This window comes from Protopterus annectens, chromosome 2.part1 (assembly GCF_019279795.1).
Source record: "Protopterus annectens isolate FY-2018-M chromosome 2.part1, PAN1.0, whole genome shotgun sequence".
Lineage (NCBI taxonomy): Eukaryota > Metazoa > Chordata > Ceratodontiformes > Protopteridae > Protopterus > Protopterus annectens.
The window spans coordinates 73,318,433-73,341,557 of record NC_056729.1 but is presented as its reverse complement, the minus strand read 5'-3'; the positions used below and the strand labels follow the sequence as shown (position 1 = coordinate 73,341,557).

Here is a 23,125-nt window from a genome sequence, read left to right as displayed (position 1 = left end):
CCTTTTTTGGAGGATAGCATCTTGATTCTATTAGGGATAGCATGATCCATGCACTCATGTAAGTGCTTATAAAGTGCATTTGTGTAGGATTCAGCAGTCGTACCTCTGTTGTCCATCTGCATGGGTGTCATGAAGTAGGGAATACAATTAGATATATGTGTAATTTAAGTCATAAATCAGGTAAGTTTGGAATGTAAGATACTATAAATCAGGTACGTTTGGAATGTAAGATACTGTGCACTGACAACAGAAGTTAACAGTGTGTTACTTTGTCCCTCAGTTCATTTTTGGGTAACTGCATTATGGGTGGTAGCTGGAGTCTGTCCCAACAGGCAAAAGGCCGGAACCCATTGTGGGTGAAACACCAGTCCATTGCAGGATGTGTGCACGCGCATAGGAACACTTTGACCATTGCCACTCTGTCTACCTGTATGACTTTTAAAGGTAGAAAGTTTGGGAGTGTGAAGGATGTAGGGGGGCAAGGCCCTCTGGGAAAAAAAACTTTAGGGAACAGTTTTCACTTGCATTTTCAGACTTCTTTTTTAGTGGTTCTGAGTCTTGTACTTATGAGTTTCAAAATTAAAATTTCAACAGACAAATTTTGCTTTTTGTCAACTTGCATAATGTTATGTATTTAATTGCACTTATTTTGTGAACCTTAGCTTCTTGTTTTAGTTTTGTGAATTTTTTCACCTGTATTTTTACATGCTTGATTATTGCAGTTAGGTTAGTAGTTAACTGTTTAGGGCTGGTTTGGGGCTTCACTAACAGGTCTTATTTAATCCACAGACCTTGGTATATGAACATCCCGGGCAAGAGCTAGAGATTGAACTCTTTGATGAAGACCCTGACAAAGATGATTTCCTCGGAAGGTAGGAAGCTTAAAAGTCTTATTTTTGTTAACATGTTAGTTGTAGTTCCCCTGACTACCACTACAGGCATCATTTCCCAGGTGAAACTTTTCATCACATTAATTGGAATGCCACATCTCCAATTACATGGGAAGTCTTTAGCAACCTTGCTATTCAGTATATCTCATCTCACAAACTAGTTTATACAAAAACAAAACAGAAACACTATTATCAGTAATATTGGGGTTACTTACTAGATGTAATTCTTAACGAAGAAAGATGGTCTGTACACTGACATGATAAGACAAATTTATATTATGCAATAACTGCATTATAACCAGTTTTTAGTTTTTCTTTTTTTTCTCTTCTTTCCCCTTTTCCTCTTTATATATCTAATTGTATTCCCTAATTACATTCAGTATAAGTGGTTGAATTTCTATGTTTATCTTCTTCATAAAATATGTCCCTTGTACTGTCCCTCACATTCTTAAGTGATGTTAAAAACTTTTTATACTCCATTTGATGATATAGTGACTTCTGTTGTATATAGTGTATATATATTTCTTGTGTTATTAGTTTTTTGAATGTTTCCTTTTTGTATGTACTGTTTGTTTTGTGTGTTTGATTGGATGTATCGCTGTTAATATCTGAAAATTCAAATAAAGAGATTTTTTGGGGGGGGGGCTGCAGTTTAATTTTTATTTTACTTATTTTCTTTGTTAGCCTGCTTGTAGCGTTGCCACCTTTTCAAATGCCCAAAGTGGGACATTTTTGGTACAAATGTCACATTTTGCTGGGCAAAACATACCCATGGCCAGCACCAAGGAGAGAACTTCACTTTTTTGCCTAAATAAAAGCTTAATCTTGTAGCATTTTAGTTATTTATTCTGTTTCTTATAACATTTAGGTGTTTCATATACAGAATAACTGTTTTATGCAACTATTACATAAAATATAGGAAATAATTTTGTCCAAAAATCTTAGGACATTTGCCATTTTTTTAATTTTTTTGCAGGACACAACTGCCCAAAGAGGGACTGTCCCTTGCAAAGTGGGACAGGTGGTAACCCTACCTGCTTGGTGGGTTGGTTCAAAGAACCTCTTTCAGCAACAGCCTAACCTAAAGGCAGTCAGATTAATATTAAGCAAAGTTTAAGACATGGCTGTTTTACAGCTGCATAGATAGCACTAAACAGGAATAACACATGTACTGGCAACTGCAAAATGTACGTACAATCTCTAGATGTAAATATAAAAACAAAAGGAAGAGTTCTGAAATGATTTAAATACAGAACATTATGTATCTGTGTAACAGAGCATAACAAGCAGTAGACAGAGAATTGTATACAAGGCTTAAGAAATAATAAAAATAAAGGAGGGGACAGTGAGAATGTACAACTATAATCTCCTGACACAGATTAGGATGGAGACTGGGGAGAATATAGCATTTGCAGCATGTCAATTCTGAGATATGGGCAAAAGTAGCATTTCTAAAGGGAGAGGATGATCATTTGTCTTGTGTGTTGGTAAAGTGCTCTAGGTTAGAGATGCAGGTATCTGAAAAGGCTTGTTCAGTGAATGAGAGCTTAGAATGAGATCATTTGATAGTGAAGAATCTGGTTTGAGCAGATCTAAGAGGTAAGTTAGGAGTATTGGGGGGGGGGGGGTTGTTTCCCAAGGAAAGGTTAAAGTTAGTGTGAAACAGTGTACACTGTGCCTTAAATGGTCCATGTGGATCATTTCTGTACCTAGTGACCAAACTGAAATAAATAAGTTAGACATAAACGATAGTGGAGAAGAGAAAGTATGTCCTTATGTGATAAGGGAGATACTAATGGATAAGAGAAGTACTAAGTGTGGGATCAGCAGAGTTAACAGATCTGCATGCATTGTTTAGAGCATTTGATATGCAGTAAAGTTATCTGAAGTGCATAAAGTAACTAGGTGGAAAGCATATTCATAGAAGACTGACAGTTGCCAGAGTAGGGATTCACTAGTGGCACGTACATTACATTGTTGATTCATAAGCAAAAAGTGACCCATCAGATTGAAAGTCCTTTTGAGATCGACAGAGATGACACGGATGCGCTAACTGTTGTCCATTTTAGGATGGGATATAGTCTGTAACAAGGGTTACAGCTGACTTGGGTGAAGCACATACATGTAAAGCTGGTGAGCTATCATAAAGAGCATTTGCACAAGTTCAGGTAATTGTTTAGGCAGGGAGTTTGTGTGCTGCTTTGCATGTTTTAGGGTAAGGGTTACGTAAGGGGATGTATTTAGTGTATATCCATGTGAGTGTTTTATGGTCAGGATAAGGGGTGGATTTAGTGTGTGTACTAGGGGTTAGATGTAGAGTGTGTGAGCACGAGCATATTTGAACTGTCTTATGTAGTGGTAGTTGTATGAGAAGGACTTGTTTAAGGTAACCTGCACTTTACGGGCAGGGTTAGGGTTAGCATGTATTATTAAGGTGAAACAGGGAGCAAAGCCCCCCCCCAACCTTAGTAATGTGTGCTAACCCTGCCCCTAACATACCTGAGCTGAATGTGTGTTAGGATTAGGAGAAGTACATTGGATAAGTCTGTATGTCATGCTGTTGTGTTCTCATTATAATGAATGGCCAATGTGTTTTGGTCAATGTTTTTTGTGGCTGTTATGCAGTAGTTTGACCAGTCGTTATATAATCGTAACAAGATATATTGTAGTAGAGCTGTTGAAACCAGGATAAAATCTATCTTAAGGCTCGCTAAGTATATTGAGAACTTCACACTAATTAAGCATGTTCTTGAGAGGCTCCATAAGAAACTGTCCTTATCCGAATGGCATTGCTGTCTTGCTTTGTTCTATGTCTTCCCACTTGCCAGATGCACAGATTACTTTTATTTTGGCCAGGAGAAGGTAAATAATGGCTAGAAAAAGTGGCCTTCAGTGTTGCACCCTTTTTGTTGTTGAGCAGAAATGTGCATTTATACTACTAGTTAATTTTGTTTTAAAGGACTAAATATAGAATTAAAAGTTCAACACTGTAGAATAACTTGCCAGTTTGTCAGTGATCACTTGTAACCTTTGTGGCTTGGGACACCTACCTCTGCTCTCGAGAAACTTAGTGTACTATCGTAATTTTGCTCAAAATGGTCATTAATTTATCCCTGCAGCTTTCTGTGCTATGAGAGTCATATAATCCACAAGAGGTTCCAGCAGAATAGTCATAGATTTGTGGAGTGAAAAGGGTTAAATGACAGAAAGCACACCGTATTTTTTTTTAGGTGCTGTATCCCACAGTGCCTGTCAGCCACTAAGTTTATCTCCTTCAACCCTGCCCATTTGTTTCCTCCATCCTGAGCATTTTCCCAATGAGTGTGGGGCTTCATACAGACAACCATGTGTGTGTGTGTGTCCCCACGGCATTGTGGCAATGGGGGCATTTATGACCTTAAACTTACCCGTTGCTGGCCAACTAAAGCATCATTGTAGGGAGTTCTGTGCCATCCCCCTACCTGTCCCATCCCACTCACATACACATAAGGGCTGCCATCACCCACATCCACTGTTCCTACTACCACTTGTAACATGCATGTTCCTGTTGCATGGAGCAGGTTGGCATATCAGAACTTTCTTCCTCCCTCCAAGATGGGCCATTTGGTGTAACCAAATCAGTGCCACCCTCCCTTGCCTGGGGTTTCCAAAGTCCTAATCTATGTTGTAATGTGGATAACTGGGCCAATGACAGGGTATTATTGTGCTATGTCACATTGCTGGGTTAAAGCAAATTTTGGACTTCATCTCTACAAGACCATTTATTTTTCTCCTCTTCTAACACCCAAGGAAATCATGAGAGGAAAAGTGAGTGCTGGATATCATAGCTATTAATCCAGGAAGTTTGTTTGAATGCTGCTAAGACCGTGCTGGCCAGAGAGAGAGAGAGTGTGTGTGTGTGTGTGTGTGTGTGTGTGTGTGTGTGTGTGTGTGTGTGTGTGTGTGTGTGTGTGTGTGTGTGTGTGTGTGTGTGTGTGTGTGTGTGTGTGTTGTGCAATCCCTACAGTGTTTTGCCATATGTACTTGCTAATTTCAGCATATCTCTAATGTTTGGTTGGAGTTATGTATTCTGTTGTTTGATTGCTCTTCTTAAGTCTCATACTCTGGGACCACACTTCTGTTCTTTCTCTCAAATGGCACTGCTCTGCCAGCATCTTCCCATTGTTTTGTGCGAACCAGCATTAGCTGCTTATTTCCATCCTTCTCTAACTGGGAGGTTTCTAGGTCAACTCTAATTCCCTTGAAACATAGGATCAAAACTTCTGTTAGAGACACCTGAGAAGCCATAGTAATAGCATTAACCTGATTTCAAATAGCTGAAATCGGATTCCTGCCATACAGATAGCCGGTTTTAGGCATAGGCCAACTAGGAGGCCGCCTAGGGCACCGCTCTGGTTGGGGCGCTTTTCCAGTATTTATTTGGTGTAGGTAGACCAGGATGGGGGCACCAGGTAGTGTGGTGGGGGGGTGCTGTGGAGCCCTTTTTCCTAGGGCGCCAGTTGATCTAAGGCCGCTCCTGGCCATACAGTTAAAAATAGTTGAGCACAGCTCTGCATTCTTAACCACAGCTGCTTGTCCTTTACCTCAGAAAATTCCTTCTGTCAGCTTTATTGATATGTGACTTGATTAAACCCTTTTCCAGTAATATTAACAACATGTGTGTTTGGTACTAAGTACCGCAGCAACAAGGCCTTCTCTCCTCTGAATATGTCATGAATTTCTAGAGTGGGAGGTTGTATTTTTCAAATATCCAAGCAAATTATAAGTGAAGACAGAACTTAAGAGAAATAGTTAAGGCCTAAATGACTTAAAACATAATCCTGCATTAACCAATTCCAGAGGTAACAATCACAGATCAGCTAATAGAGCAAGTACATGTTGTAACTTTTCATTTTGACATTCCACTTTAAAGTGCCCATGTATGTAATAGCATAGACGTAGCCCAAGGGGCCTAGAGGGAGTTCCGATTGTGTCATGATGGGTAACTGTAAATTCACACCGGGGGATCTACCTGTATCCATCTTGGACAGGGGCAATAGGTGCTGATCGTGGAAATAAGGGTAGAACTTAGCTAGGCTTGTAAGGTCCATAGGGCCATTAGCCTAGTAACTTCCTATGATCCTATAATCTTGGGAAGGGTCATGTAGATGAGTTGCTGGCAGGTTTATCTGAAGTAATGAATGAGTTTATGGAAGATAGTATGGGGGTGGATGGGTTACAGGCTGGTGTCATCAGTCTGTGATAGCAACATTGTGGTGGCTGTGGTCACCAAGCTATCTCAGTGAAGAAATTGCCGTATAGATGTCACTTTTTATTTATGGGGAATTGCTTTAGACTCCACCCCCATCTTTTACCACTGATTCAGGAAGAAGTCTTCGGTCACCACAAGCACTGTGTAGTAGTGTAGAAGAGACCAAATTGCTTTGGTTGTAACAGTCATCTGCAGTAGAGCTGCAGATGTAGGATTTAGCTATTTCAGTGGTAGTAGTTCTGTTAGTGCTTTGTATGTTTTATTGAGGTGCATCTTCATGTTTAACCACTCCGAGTTGTCAGTTCCACTCCTGCCAGCCTGTTAACCTAATTTAGTCGCATCTGTTTCTGCAGACCCCAGTTATTTAGTTTTCTTGCCTTTATTCTCGCAACCTGAAGTTACTTGACTCTGACTGTAGCACTTTCAAAAAAATTTCCAGGAGAAAGAAAAGTATGTGTGTACATGTGACCATTAAGAATTATTAGGTTTCTTACCCTAAAGTCAGGCAGTATAGCTCAGTAAAATTTTTGCTCTAGACTGAGCTCAAAAGGTCCAGCTTTCAGTCCTGACCTCTTGTCACTGTGTTTTCTAGATGTTTCCCCATGTCTTTTTGTTTTCTTTTGGGCTCCCACTTTCCAGAAATATGCAGATTGATTGGTTCACACTGTTTATCTGCATATATTTTTATGCGTACACATGTAAATGTGTGTATATACGTAGTAAATATATGTTTATTATATCCATATATAATTATATCTACATCAATATCTTTATCTATATTGATATCCAAGTGTGTGTGGGGGGGTTCTGAAGAGGGTCCAAAGACTAGCCTACTTTACTGGATCAGCATATCTTAAGTCTATAAGGAACTAATGAGAAAATCTGTTTTTAATAACTCGTTTGACTTAATAACTGGCAATAAAAATGTTAAACAATTATGACTTTCCCAGGCTGATAACAGACCCTCCTTTCTTGTTATGTGCAATGCTGCTGCCTCTCATGTCCTTTTTCTTGAAAACATTGGACAGAAAAAAAAAATTACCCCCTGACTGCTTTGAAATTGAAAGAAGTTATTTTTACCATATGTCTTTGGTGAACTGAATATTTTTTCTCTAACGTCTGATATTTTACTGCAGATTTGATACTTTGTTACACTCTTGTGAAAGTTTTTTTTTTTTTGAGTAAGGCCACGGCCTGTCATTTTCTGTAGTCGTGATGTCTTCTTTCTTTGTAAGGAGGCTTGTTGAAATGCCACATCAAGTACCTAAACCAGTTAGGTCTTTAGGATGATAAGTATTCTATTTGTTTAAAGTGTTTTATTTCTATGGAAGTTAGACAAATGAAGGCCTTAGGATTCCTTGTATCAAAGAAACTTTCTGCTCCTGACAAAGAATCTTTATTGCCTTCTGTTCCAAGTTGTTTTCCTCCTTTCTCTGCTTCATTTACTGCAGTGTTTTCTAGTTCCTATGAATTTGTACTGCGGAACCCAGAAGGTGCCCATAAGTCTCCTAGTTGTTTTTCCTTTTTTTTTTTCTTTTTTGAACCGTCAGGTCTGCCATGACAGAGTTGTTTTTGCTGTGCAGTTTTGCCTTGTATTGGAGATAAAGGATGTGAGCATTTAGTCAGGTAGTTTGTTAAACTTTTTGCTGGTGTGGTCATTACATCTTCTGTCTTTGTTTCTTATGGGCTTTGGACTGTTCTTCTGTCCAAGTAGTCCCATAAATGTTTGCAAATTGACTTTGGCTTCTTGTCTGCCACACTTAGGAGATTAGATATCCATCATTCTAGATATACAACTCCTGTCTTCATGATTTTGGGTCATCAGGGGTCCCCAGCTCTATTTTCTCTTGGTGGTAATTTATCCCCTAGTGCCACCAGGTCAGTCACCTGTAGTGTCATTGCTGGCTCTGACACCAGCCTTTGCATATGTGAGTTTTATTATCAGATTCCAGTTCTTTCAGTGCTAGTATATTTGACACTGGTGTTTGACATTGGTGCTGCTGACACCAGTTTCTCCAGTACTGGTCAGTCAGATGCCTCCTTTGGTACCCCTAATGATTCTAGTCCTTTCAAAATGTTTCTTTTTAATGCTCAGTTTTCAGCATCAGCTCTTCAGATGCTTTCATCCATAGGGGTGCTTGTACTAGTACCACCACTCCAAACATCAGTCCTCCCCTCTTCTTCCATGCTTACTACATATTCCTACTGTTCATCTCATCTGCTTCCTGTCGTTCCCTTTCTCTCAGCTGCAATATTAACCCCTTCTCAAGAGGCATAAGAAGTACACCTGCAGCTCCAAACATTTAACTTGATTCTGTAGTGCAGAGATTTGGAGCCATAGCTGTGACCCAGGTAGCTGGGGTTTGATCAATGATCACAATAATGGAAGAGCCAGGCAGGTAGGGAGGGAGGAGTGGTATGCTTACCTTTTCCTGGGAGGAGGGAGGGTTCTCATGCACTTGGCATATGGGGGTGGCGCAGTCTTATTTGTATGAACTGGAAAGACTACCGCTTGTATTGCAGGAGTGACATATCCTTCACAGTCAGTCCATTGCATGACCCTCCCCGGTGCTTCACTGATGCATGGAAAGGACCTGGGGGAAAGCCAAAGAAGTTTAAATGCTACCCCCCACTGATGACCCCCTAGAATGGTGACCCTTTTTGGCTGGCTCTTGCCCAGGGATGGGAATGAATGGATATATTGACTAAGAAGAGATATGATGATCTGCAGGCAGCTGGCACAAAAAAAAAATGAAGAAAGAAAATAGTCGATGCATGTAGAACCGGAGTTAGATATACTCCAGCAGAGGATCTTGATGATGATTAAGAGGGCAGTCCTTCTCCTTATCCCCTGTGATGACGCAGATTTAGGGGAATATGTGCAGCTAATACAGTGGCATGTGCATTGGCCCACTGAAAGTGTTTGTCCCAGAGGAGACACCAGAAGACATTCAGTTTCTGTCCACAAGCCTCCTACTCCAGAAGACATTCATTTTCTCACCACAAACTTCATACATGGTTCTTTCTCTTGTAGACATCTTGCAAGATGCCATAAGAATATCTTAGGAGAATCCATACACAGTAGTACCTGTTTTAAAGCAGGTAGTCTGGAGTTTCTGTCCTCTGAAGGATTACACCGTTTGGGCAGAGACTCCCAGACTGGAGTTCATTGTTTCAGTGCAGCCCTGCATAAGGCTTCTACCTCACAGACCCATCTGTCCATTTGCTAGATAACGAGTCTGAGAAGATGGACATGTTTGCAAAGCATGTGTTCACATCTTCCATGCTTCCTGTGCAGGCATTGAACTACCTTACACACACACACACACACACACACACACACACACACACACACACACACACACACACACACACACACACACACACACACACACACACACACACTGTATTTTCAAAGGATTTGGTTGAGGATTCTTTGAAAGAGAGTTGTAAGGCCCAGCCATCAATCAATTCCAGTCTCATCAGCCTTTTTGTCCATGTGGTCTGTAATATACTGGATAAGGTTGTTAGGACGGCACTCCTAGGTAGGTTTGACCCATTTCTCAGAGGATTCCAAGGTGAAGTATTTGGATTCCCCTTTTTGGTAGAATCTCCTGTTTGGGTCAGCTGTAAACAAAATATTGTAATTTTAAGGATATGAAAGTGATGGAGCAGGTCCTGACAGCTTTGGGTGCTCCACTCTCCTCCTCATTCATTTTCCGGAGCACAGAGGAGCCAGTGACAAATGTTGTCCCATCATTGTCTACAACCACAGCATCATAAGGGTGCTAGGAATGAGTAGTTAGCCCAGTCAAGGTCCCAGAGCCCTGGGTCTGCAGTGAAATCCAGGAGACTGTGTTAGTCATAGCATGGATTTCAGCACTTCTGACTCCTTGTTCCACTGTCTCCTGTATGAGTAGGTCAGAGGGAAGTTGGTTTTTCCACGTTCTGACATGGCGAAGGATTTCCAGAGGCTCTTGGGTCAGGGTGATACTCACCAGAGAATGTTTGATTCACTTTCTTGCTACTCCTTACGTCTGTATTTACCATTCCTAGATACTGCATCTGACTAAAAAGTGTTAGCAAGGAAGGGGATGCCAAAACTCCTCTACTAAAGAGCCATCCATAAACTATATTTAAACTGAGATATGAGGTACTTTTGCTTCCTAGTCTGTTAACATTTTAAAGTTGTGGCCAGCACAGGATATGTGACTATTAACATTATTAATGCATTAAGACACCTGTCTGCCTTTGTATATAGAAATGTTTGTATATTAACCATTGTTTTGCTTTCTTTAAGGATGTTACTGGAGCTTTGCAATTTACTTTATATGCGCATTTCTACAGTTGGTTACTTGTAATAAAAAAGAGCCCTCCAGGAAGTCTCACTAGTTGAAAGAGGACTTAATTTTATATTCCTTTTGTTGCTCAAGAAGTAAATGGACCTCAGGTTGAATCTGGATCTTGGCAGATTAAATGCATTTGTATGTAGTGAGTATTTTTGTGTGGTCACAGTGTATTCAGTCCTAGCATCTCATTTTATAATTGTTTGGATGTGCTGTTTAGGATTTCCAAGATGCCTCTAACCACATCTAGATTGTCAAAGAGGTTTATGTGATAACTTGCCGGAGCAAACCACTATCCGTTTTAAATCTTTCCATGTGGTCTCACCTTTGCACCCATGATAGTAACAAAATGTGTGGACACAGTAACAGCTCATGTCAGGCACTAAAGATGCAGGATTTTCCCATATCTGGTGACTTGGTCTTTGCTGCTGCAACACAGAGGACTGTTGTATTCTACATAAAGAGTTACTTCTGAAACTATCCCACCCCCTCAATTAACAGTGAATGTTGCAAAGTCCTATCTACACCTACTCCATAAAATTTACTGCATGTTCTCTTGGTACAAGGAATTGGGTCATTTTTGCCCTAGGACAGGCAGCTGTCCATTAACTAATCATTCTGTGTCCCAAACACCTATCAGCAGAATCCTGCCTCGGAGCTGTAAGCTTAATAGTAGAGCCCACCTTTGTGATTCCTCATGCCAGAATTTACATGAACCTTCAATGGACATCCAGGTTCAGTCTTCAGATTTCTCAGTCTCATTCAGATCACTAAGTCTTGCTGTTGTCAGCTGGCTTGCAAACTTCAGACAGGAAAACCTTCCACCTATAGACTGCTTAAACAGTAGTGACCACAGAAATATCTGCATTTTATTAAGCAAATGGTTCAAAGAACCTGGACATTAGAGAATTCCTTACTTCTGTATCAGGTCATAGAAATAACTGTTTTCCTATCATTTTTAAACTTTGAGGTCTGTCTCTCCAAATTGGTTCTGTCCATTCAGTCATACAGCATAGTATTTGTCTTGTTCAACAACAAACAGGAGAGATCTCATTCTTACTCACTTGCATGAGGCACACATCTTTCAGTCTAACTGTCTTGTCAGTTTAATTCCTGGTTACAATGCACACTCCAAAGGAGGCAAATTCCCTAGCAGATGGGTTGAGTTGCTACTTTATTCCACTTAAGTGCTCACTGAGTCCTTTAGTACCCAAGAAGTTTCTGCCAGTTTGGCTTCCCCATTTGCTAATTGCTTTCGTCATACATTCCATTGATCTTACCTCTGAGATGGCAAGAGAAGGGTGCCTTATGTCACCCATGGGGTCAAATCCTCCCTTATGATTTTCCCTATATATATTCTATTTTTGGATGATGAGGTTCATTCAAACAGCCAGACTGTGAAAGTCCAAAGCCATCTTACTCTCTGTGTTTTGTCCCAAATGGCTCTGTTTCTCCCTTCTTCAGTCGTTTCTGTGCTACAGGTCTCTCAGGCTTTGGCCTACTGGAGCACTGCCTTCTCAGCGTTCTGTCAAGAATCACCTAGTGGCTTGAGACTAACCATATGGTTGGTCCAACTCTGAAGGTATCTTAATGCCAAGGTTTTTCATTTACTGTTCTCAGTCATTACCTCTTCCTTTCAGGCAGCTGTTCTGCAAATATACCTAGAGAAGCGGATTCATTTTTCATGTAGGCAGCTTACAGAGGTTAAGTCAGTTTTTTTGCCCATTTTGCAGACTGTCTGTTTCTTAAGAAATCTTTGATTCTGTTCCAAGTAGTCTTTCTGTCAAGGTCATTTTAATCTGAGCAAGGTTATGCTTCCTTGGCATCTTTGAAGGTCTTAAAGGCATTCTTGTGGGGGACTTTTATATCCACTCAAGGACCCAGTTCAGCCATTGAATATCTGTTTTGTGCTCTAAAAACTATTAAACCCTTCAAACCCGCAACCTCATCTTATTTAAAATTCTTGCGTTTGATAATCCTTTTACTATTCGCTCTTACTTCTGCTAAGAGAATCTCTGAACTATGAGCCCTTTATGTCAAACCTCTTTGCCTTATGTTGCACAATGGAAAGTCTGTCCTTTGGGATAACCCAGCATTTATGCCCAGGGTTTTTTCCACTACAGTGTTCTAAGCATGGATAATATCTTCACTGTATTAATGTCCACAGACAGATTAGATTGTACATGGATGGAACAAGGGCATTCAGACATGCTATTCATTGTAGCCTTTTCCAAATCCTAGGCCAGTGAAAACTTTACCAAGCACATCCTCTTAAATGGTTAACCAGCTGCACTACACTTGCCTTGAGATGTTTGGGACAGATTTACCCATACCCCTTAAATTAATTTTACAGCAGTCGCTATGTCATGGCCTTTTTCCATAATGCCCCCTTACATAGTAGTTTTGCAGCAGTAAGTTGGTCTTCCATATATGTATTGGTGCGACTCTACAAGCTTGATGCCATTTCCAGATCCAGATTTTCCTTCGACAGTACTGTCATCTGAGGTGTTTTTTTCCATGGGAATAGCTAGGGACTTCGTCTCAGAAGTCACGAACAATGGACCTCCTCTTACCATATATAGAAGTTAGGGGCTATTACCATAATGATAGACTGAGATCTGAAGAAGCACTGCTTACTAGTGTAAAAGTGCTCATCTTTTGGTAACGTATATTTTTATTTTTATCTATTAAAGTGTTACCTCTTCAGCCAGCTTCTGTGGTTTTAGTGGATACTCGCTGTTTGCCTGAAGTGCTCCTATTTTGGTTGTTTTAGTTTTATTATTATTTGTTTAAATTATGTAGGATAGATTAGTAGGTTTATTTGCTTCTGCTGTAAATAATTATTTTAGTTAATACGTATTTTATTTAATCCTGCTACTCACGGCTATATTTTTTTTACTGTCTAACACTCATCTTCATAAGTTAGTTTGTTTTGCTTGTCATGCTGTGGTCCACTGTAAGTTATATTGTCATGTCACTGTATGGTGATTATTGTTATATTGTCATGTCACTGTATGATGATTATTGTGTTTGTTTTGTGCATTTGGATCCCTGGCCTGAACCTGAAAACAGTCCAGAAGGATCCGTATTCTACCCCGTTAACAAAAATAAGTAAGTAAATAAATAAATGATGTAATGGGATCCTATCTCGCCTACATTCATAACTGATGGGTTCAGAGCCAATCCATCGGCTCCGACTCAGCCACTATATAGTAGAACGAAGTCTCTAATTGGCTGGGCTACCTCTTATCCCAGAATGCACCACGCCTGCTTCCCCAGATCTCGTTTGCCGCTTTTCAAGCTAGACGTGGTCTCGACTTGGCTGGAGCGAAGTGGTTTTTTGTTACTTTTTGGTCTTTTGACCTAGGGTTTTCTTCACTAATTTAACAAACAGCTGTTTTAACAGCTTTACGTGTGTGTGTGAACCTTTTTCAGTGTGATTGGTATTTTCTCTACTTACCGGGCAAGGCCCGTTTAAGTTAGAGGGCCCTTGCCCTTATTTGTGAGTCAATGTGTTGATTTTGTCTACTGTTAAGTTTGTTTTTTGCCCTACTGTACGTCCTGCTTTATCGGGCTAAGCCCGTTTTTAGTTAGAGGGCTTCTGCCTGTTTTGTGTTCTGTATCTCGGGCCAGTCCCATTTTTGAATCAAGGGCTCGTGCCCTACTTTAAGGTTACTTTTCGTGGTGAAAAATAGTTGGGTGATAGGATGTCAAAAGAGCAGAAGTCTGGTTTTAAAAAGTGCACCAAGTGCAACTACAAAATGTCTATTACTGATAGCCATGCTGTTTGCGTATATTGTTTAGGACCAAAACATTTGCAGGAAACATGTAGTGTTTATCATGCTTTTTCCTCTAGGGTCCTTCAAGAACGTAAAAATAAATTGATCCTTAAGGGCCTTATTAAGCCCTCCTTTGAGGAAGCTTTGGCTTCTCCTTCCTCTCCAGCTTCTAAAAAGAAAAGGTCGTCAGCTCCGACCAGTCCGTCGGAACCGACTTCCAAGAAGCATAGGTCGACCTCTTCTTCCTCGGCTCCAATGGCTTCGGAGCCTCGGGTGGAAGGGTCTGCCTCGATACCTCTTTCCTCGGCTCCATTGGTGTCGGAGCCGCAGGTTGGGGGATCGAGAGGCGAATCACCTGCTTCGGCTCCTTTGGTCTCGGAGCTGTTGGAGGTGTGCAGCTCAGACTCTCCCCCCTTGGCCCTGAAATCCCCTTCGGCGCCGATGCTTATTCATACGGTTCCGGATCCGGTGCCGATGGTGTTGGAGCCGTTTCGGAGCCGGTCCCCTGGTCTATCGGAGCTGAGAGAGAAGTCGTCTCGGCCCCCATCTATTTCCTCTAAATCCTCCAGGTTGTCAGACTCAGATTTGGACAGAGTTATCCAGAGGCTTTTCCAGTCCCCGGTTTTTGCAAAAATGGTCTCTGCTCCAGCCCACTCTGCTCCGGAGCCGGTCCCCACTTTGACGCATCCGATTCCTCCTCCAACCTCCTAGGAGCCGTTGGAGTCGGTGACGGTAGAGCGGAGCAGAGTTGTCCTGTCGGAACCAAGACTCCCTCTGAGCTTCTCTGTTCCGACCATCATTCCTACCCTGTCCTCGGCGTCAGAGTTCGGTACCGGGACTTACTCGGTCGGGGCCGAGGGGAACACTTTGGAACTGGTAGCTTTGGTGCCTAGTCTTCCCCTCGGAGCGACGGTCGCAGGGATTCCCGGTACCGTCGTGGTCTCTCAGCCGGTGTCCTCCGTAGAGTCTGGAGGTCCTGCTTTTGAGGCCATGAGGAGTGCGCTGGCCATGTCCTTGCCAGCTCAGCAAGTCTCTACCTCACCGTCCCTAGACTTGGGAACTGGTGCTTCTGGTGTGCTTCATTCCCATGACAGTGGGGCCCCAGGGCCTGAGGATACCCCATTGGAGGGTTCCCTTCTCCCGTGAGTCCTTCTGAATCCGCTTCAGATGAACCTGCAAGAAAAAAAATTGTGCAAGAGGAAGCACATTGACTCCCAGGATGAGTCTATCACATCAGATACTGACCTCGATGATGCGGAGGGTTCCCCAAAATCGTCCTCGGATGATGTCTCCTTCTCAGATATCCTCGAGATCCTGAGACAGAGAGGCGATTGGCAGTCCAAAACCCCTTCCGCGGAGGAGTCAGTCTTCCTCAAGGCTTTTGGGGCCCAGCCCTCCGCCTCCTGGGTGTCTCCACCCTTCGATGAATTACTAGATTTAGTTTCTCGAAGGGTGTGGGAACACCCTGACTCTGTGGAACCGGTGCCCGCCAGGCCTAACAAGTTCCTCTCAGCCCCTCCTCAAAAGGAATTTTTGACTAAAGGAGTTGCAGTAGATGCGATGGTGGTGGCATCTGCCACTCAGCAAGACGTGGCAGAGGCTTCAACGTCTATTCACCCTCCTAATAAGGATTCCAGGAGCATGGATAGGTACGGGAAGCGTACCTTTCTTCAGCGGCCTTTACCCTGCAGTCGCTGAATTACATTTGTCATTTTACCAGGCTCCAAAGGGACCTCCTCAAAGAGTTAGGTGAGTCTCTTATGGGTAATCTTCCTGAGGCGTTAGCCCAAACTGTTGGCGCCCAGATGACTACCCTATCTTCGATAATCAACTCGTCCATGAGGCTCATCTCATATGCGGCCGAAGGGGCGAGTAGAGCAGCGGGAACAGGCGTGGCTCTTAGAAGACACACCTGGTTACGCTTGTGTCCCTTTGCGGAGGCTTTTAAGTCTTCCTTCACCGACGCTCCCTTTGATGGGTCCTCCCTGTTTGGACCCAAGGTGAAGGACACACTGACTCGGTGTGAGCAGGAGGGCAAGACCTTGACTGCCATGGGGCCTGTTTTTCCGCTCCCTCTAGACCTTACCCCAAGGCCCAGAGAGGAGGGAAAATGTGGTTCAGGAAATCTCAAAGGTCTTTCCCTACTCCACCGAGTGATCCCCCCTCTAGAGGCGGGGGGGGGGATTCAAGAAGACACCGCCCCAGAGGCGGCAGAGGCCCCCGTAACTCTGGAGACCGCGATTCCTTTCGTGGTCCATCCTACACTCCCGGTCCCTGAGACATGGCCCAACTGCGCATTTCCGGAGCCAGTCGGGGGTCGTTTTGCGGAACACCCACAGGCTTGGAAATCTATCACCAAGGATCAGTGGGTGCTCCGAACCATAACCGGAGGCTATCTCATCCCTTTCATCAAGATCCCCCCTCTTCCTATCAGGAAAATCCCGGATGTGCCACCCAGTCAGCGGGATCAAGCAGCAGTCGAGGTTTCAAAGCTGCTAAGAAAAGGAGTCATCCAGCCTGTCCCCACCGACCAGATCGGATCAGGAACTTTCTCAAGACTGTTTTTGGTGCCAAAAAAGACAGGGGACTTAAGGCCCATTTTGGACCTCAGATCATTGAATCGCTTTGTAAAAAAATCCAAATTCTGATTGGTCACCCTTCAGTCTATTCTCCTGTTATTGGAGAAGGATGTCTGGATGTGCTCCATAGACCTCAAGGACGCTTACTATCACATTCTGACACACTCTGTCAAGAGTCCAGGAGTCATTTACGCTTCCGCCTGGGAACCAGTCATTTCCAGTTCCGAGCACTGCCTTTTGGTCTCACCACAGCCCCCAGGGTGTTCACCAAGTGTCTGGCAGTAGTGACAGCTCACTTGAGAAGTCTAGGATTCCAAGTGTTTTCCTATTTAGACGACTGGCTCCTCACTGCCACCTCCAAGCATCTATTAGTTCGGGCACTTATGACCACAGTCAGTTTGGGTCATTCACTAGGAATCACGTTCAATTGGGGAAAATCTGTGCTGCAGCCGTCTCAGTGTATTACCTTTATAGGCGCAGAGTTAGACACAAGAAGAATGCGGGCATTCTTGCCAGTAGAAAGGATTCAGGTCCTGCAGTCTCAGGTTCAAACCTTGTTACCCAGATCACGAGTTCAGGCCAGACTGATTCTGCAGTTATTGGGCACGATGGCCTCGACTATTCTTCTAGTCCCCTTAGTCAGGCTGCACATGCGGGTGCTGCAATGGCTACTGTCAGTTCAGTGGTCCTTTCAGGAACTTCCCTTGAACCATTTGGTCCAGATCCCTGAAATTTGCCGTCGGGACCTACGTTGGTGGCTGCTTCGGTCCAACCTGGACCAGGGGCGACCCTTTGCCCTTCAGCCTCCCGTCACCACGGTGACCACGGACACCTCCCAGATAGGGTGGGGGGGGTCATTATCTGGACAGGTCTGTCCAAGGCACGTGGCAGGCTCACGAAACGCACTTACATATCAATATCCTGGAAATGAGAGCGGTGCTACTGGTGTTGCAAGCACTTCATCATGCTCTTCCCCGGGGTACTATTGCGATCCTATCCGACAACATGTCGGTAGTCTGGTACATAAACAAGCAAGGCGGAACCAGGTCCTACCCTCTTTGCCGAGAGGCCATGAGAGTGTGGCATTGGGCGATTTCTACCCAGCGTTTCCTAGTGGCAATGCACATTCTGGGGAAATCCAATGTGATTGCAGACAGGTTGAGCAGGACTCTCCTGTTGCCCCACGAGTGGTCCCTCAACGACAGGGTGGCTGCAAACATCTTCGTCAAGTGGGGCCTCCCTTGTTGCGACTTGTTCGCCAGCCCTCACAATGCGAAATGCAGGGAGTTCTTCACTCTGACTCCCTCTCAGGGGCAGATTCCCAGGGACGCTCTATCTCACAGTTGACCCCCCGGTCTACTTTACGCCTTCCCTCCGGTTCCCCTTCTCCCGAAGGTGACACAGAAGGCGATTTATCTAGGAAGCGACATGATTTTGATCGCTCCACACTGGCCTCGTCAGGCTTGGTTCCCCTTCCTTCTGATGTATGCGGTGGAGGGCCCATGGTTTCTGGACCTGGTGCCCGACCTGTTGACTCATCAGTTGGGACAGTCTCACCCATCCCTCAGGTCCTTGAGGTTGGCCGCTTGGTTACTCCACTTCCAACCTTAGTCAGAGATAACTCTTTTTCTCCAGACGTCATCCACATTTTGTCCTCTTCTCACAAACCTTCCACTATTAAACTGTATTCCAGCAAGTGGAAGAGGTTTACTCTCTGGGCCCAGCAACGAGATATAGATCCCCTTACCGCCCCAGTACCTCAGGTTTTAGAATTCCTGGCTTCTTTGTTTTATTTGGGCTCTTCAGTTTCCACAATTAAAGTCCAACTGGCGGCTATCTCTAATTTGCATGTCTCCTTTGAGCCTTCCTTAATGGCAAACAGGCTTTGCAAATCTTTCCTTAAAGGAGCGTGGCTCCTTCGGCCCCCAATAGCCCATCCTGTGCCCCCTTGGGACCTAAATATGGTTCTAGTTTCTTTAACTGCCCGCCCCTTTGAACCAGCAGCAACTTGTGATATAAAATTTCTATCTTGGAAAACCGCCTTTTTGGTGGCAATAACCTCTGCCAAGCGGGTCTCAGAGCTTCAGGCTCTCTGTTCTAATCCTCCTTATTTGACCTTTCACAATGACAGTGTCTCCCTCAAGTTAAATCCCTCTTTCTTGCCCAAGATAGCATCCCCCTTATGCATTCAACAATCCTTGGAGCTCCCTGTGTTTTTTCCCAAATTCTCCAATAGCGCAGAATATATTTTCCATCAGTTGGATGTTCACAGACAACTGCGTTTTTATTTAAGTAGGACCAATCAGACACGAAAGTCAAATCAGCTGTTTGTGTCCTTTGTGGAAAATAGGTTGGGTCAACTGGTGGCTAAAACCACCATAGCCAAATGGATTAAAGATTGCATCTCCTTCATTTATTCACGGTCCGGCAAAGAGCTACCTTTCCCAGTCAGGGCTCATTCTACCAGGGCAATGGCTACTTCTGTAGCATTCCACTCCAAATTATCGATAGATGATATCTGTGCGGCTGCTACCTGGACTTCTCCACACACCTTAATTTCTCATTACAAGATAGATGTGGCTTCTCGGGGTAGAGCTTCCTTTGGTTCCACAGTTCTCAGGAGTGTTTTCCAATGAGCCACCCGGGATTTAGGTGCTAGGGACGCTGTCCCATCAGTTATGAATGTAGGCGAGATAGGATCCCATTACATCTTTTAGTTATGTACTTACCATAACTTCGGATGTATGGGATCCATCTCGCCTAAATTCATACGTACCCGCCCTCCTTCTCCCTTCCCATTGGATTTAGAGGGAATGTTGCTACTTACTGAGTTTTTCTCTTGAAGGACTTTAGTTTGTTACAGTTGCTGGTATGCCTCTGTGTCTGGATGTAGGTATGAAAGCAAACAAACAAGATCTGGGGAAGCAGGCGTGGTGCATTCTGGGATAAGGGGTAGCCCAGCCAATTAGAGACTTTGTTCTACTGTATAGTGGCCGAGTCGGAGCCGATGGATCGGCTCCGAACCCGTCAGTTATGAATGTAGGCGAGATGGGTCCCATACATCCGAAGTTATGGTAAGTACATAACTAAAAGTTAGTTCACTGCTGTACCTTTTTCTTTTCACGGTTTTCTCAGCCCTTGTGCTGACTTCAGACCTGGTGAGCGATAGTTGCTCTGTGCTTGATGGAAAGGTGTAGCCTTATCTGCCAAGAAATCCTAAAATTCTAATGCCCATGACCAAGTCCTATACTTTCTGAAGATGGGCCTTTTTCTTTTTACAGATCTTTGTTCTTAGTGTCCATATATTTTTTTTCCTCTTTCTTCTGAACACAGACTCTGCAGAATGTTTCAAACAGCACCCAAATTCTTCTGTCACATCCCAAGTGCTTCTGTTTTCTCTAAAACTCCAACAGTCAGTGAGCGGTATATATTGGCAGTTACTACACACCTGTTTTCACTATGTGCCACATGTAAATCAAAGGGGAATTACAGTTTAGTGTGTAACAGCTCTAAAGGTGGTGAGAGTCAAAGGGCATGTGCATTGCTTTTTACATCCCGATGGCCAGTGATACAAAGGTGATGTTAGATGGGATTCTGCTCTTGTGTCTTTCTCAAGTCACACACCACCTGTTGATAAGGTGGCCAGAGTACTGACATAACTGTGCTGTGATCAAATCACCATTAGCAAATCTGTCCTTGTAGGCTGTTGCATGCATTGTATAAGATTTGCATATGCACTTTTAATTCTTGATTATCCTGTATACCCTCAGCATGTCTTCCTTCCAAAAATGACATTTTTAACATTATTTCTGCAGTATAATGCTACACTTTCTCAATTCTGATATTGTTTGAGCTCTTAAAAATCTAGCTATGTATTACCCTGAAGCTCCAGAATGTGGTAGTGGGCACAATGTGCACTTACTCTACTTTCTTCTGTACTGTACACTGATTATTTTTTATTCATCCCTTTTATCTTTAGTAGCATAGAGTTGTTGTTTTCAGTATTCAGAAATACCAACTACATTTCAGTATGCACAGGTAAAATTCAGTATTTCTTTTTAAACAAAAAGTGTCAGACCACTTTCAATGCTAGCCTTAAAGAACATTTCTTTCATTGAGTCATTCATTCATTTATTGTGTACAATCTGTATATCGTACCTGGAAAAGAGGATTACTGAACAGCTGTCATATTCATAGGTTTTGAGTGGACCACTGGCCTCCAACATACAGTGCTAAAGATTCTTATTTAATGTTTTGGGTTTTTTTTCAGTGCATAGGAGTTTCCTTCTATTCTTTTTTTTCATTAGAAGAGAGTAAAGCACAATAGTGAACTGCAGAGAAACATGCTCGTAGTGAGCTTTGATATGGTAGTTCCTGGTTCTGCCTCTGTGTGTTGCAGCTTGCATCTTTGTTACCTTTTCTTCTGTTATCACCAATATTTACTCACTTTTCTGTTTTTTTTAATATTTTCTTTGCTTCTTTCTTTTCTAGCCAAAACCGGCACTTCCCATACTCGCTGGAGCTGTCATGCAGTTCTTAATGTTTTTTAGTTGGCATTGATTTATACTCTTCCATATTGTATCATTTTGGTTCCATTAATCACACACCCTGCATTCCACATATCTTTTTTTCTTGTTATATTTTCTTTCTTGGGTTTCTTACTTTGTCTTGAAGAATTAGCGTGTTAGAAAAGCTGAAGTCAGTTATGTGCCATAGCATGGTTACCACATAAGACTTTAAGGTGGTGGTGCATCTTTCATTTGCATTTATACTCCTGCCTGTATGGAGCTTGACACCTGTACCAAACAGTATTTGTGCTAAGTAAAATAGCTGAAACTATTTTCAGCACTAATGGACTGCTTTATAAAGGTTCTTTCAGCAAGCAATATTTGTGCTAAGTAATATCGTAAAAAATATAAAACTATTCTCGGCTGTAATATTTATTTATTTATTTAACTTTTGTTTACTGGAAAAGTCCAGCTGGGACAGAGCCCATTTTCAGTGGAGGCCTGGGAAGGAAACCGGAGCACCCGGAGGAAACCTACGCGAACTCAGGTAGGATATGTAGACTCCACACAGAAAACACCCCAGCCAAAAATCGAATCAAAGAACTTCTTGCTATGAGGTGACATTGCTAATTGCTGCACTGCCTGTACAATACACTTTGAATTTTTACCTACTGTTGTATGGCCATAAAACTGGTATATATTATAAGTTTGAGAGCAGTAGCTGGAGATTTCCCGAGGACTGCAGTGGGGTAAAACATGCTTTTAGATTCACTGGAAGTGTTTTATAGCATTTTTACTTCAAATAAATGGCACCTGCTGAAATTAGATTTGGCAAGTGGGCGTGAATCCTCCCATGCAGTCTTAGTCTGCTGCTTTCTGTTTAGATACTGCACTGCTGGCCTGATCCATGTATGCTGAATGGGAAAGTACATTGGAAGATCAGAAAGTAGAACAAGTTCATAATCTCGTTGTTCTTATGTCTGTAACTTCACTGAAATATGCACTGTAATGAAAGCAGATGTCATATTTTATGGCCCCTTTGCAATGAGTTAGCACTTATGTAGTCATCATACACACACACACACACACACACACACACACACACACACACACACACACACACACACACACACACACACATTCTTGCATGGCTGTTATAAAAACCTACAACTCCCATGCTGTCACTGACATGCCTTCTTTAGCCCATGTACAGCTTTTCTGCACCATGCTTAAAGGAATGCACACCTGAGTAGTCTAAATTCCTTTTAGTCAACTTAAAGAACCAGGACACCATGCCTAAAATCACCAGAAATGGCTGCTTGCATTTCAGAGTCCACTTATCTGTGATGGCCTCTGGTCCCTTGGGTGACTTGTCGTTTAAGCTTTAGATATTGCCATTAATCTTTTTGAACATTGATTCAAGCACAGAGGCCCTTTCCTAGCATTCCTATCTTGGGTGAAGTCATAACATTAGTATGCTACTTTCCCTGTGTAGTTCCCCCATGACATTAAAAAAAGCAGGTCTTTGAGTCTGTGACATTGGAAGTAACTTTGGACCCATTGATAGATTTCTTTTGTTTTTTTTACTTCAGAGCCCTTTCCCAGGTTGGCCCGGTTGAAGGTAGGGTTGGACACTTTAGGTTCTCCCATGCAAAGTCTTTCACTTTCTTTATCATGCCAGAGCTTCAGCAACCTGTTCACCTGTGTGAGAAGAGGTTATGCCATTTAAGGAGCCTTCACCAGTTTTTGTTCTTTTAGGTTAAAACTTATTT

General features: G+C 42.8%; 1 protein-coding gene across 1 annotated transcript in view; it reads left to right on the top strand.

Annotated features, from left to right (window-relative positions):
- The window catches only part of ESYT2 (extended synaptotagmin 2), an 813,806-nt gene that overhangs the window by 240,906 nt on the left and 549,775 nt on the right, over nt 1-23,125 (top strand). The window contains exon 5 of the mRNA XM_044063428.1: nt 790-872. Within this exon, the coding sequence (XP_043919363.1) occupies nt 790-872 (83 nt within the window). The remainder of the gene's footprint in view (nt 1-789; nt 873-23,125) is intronic.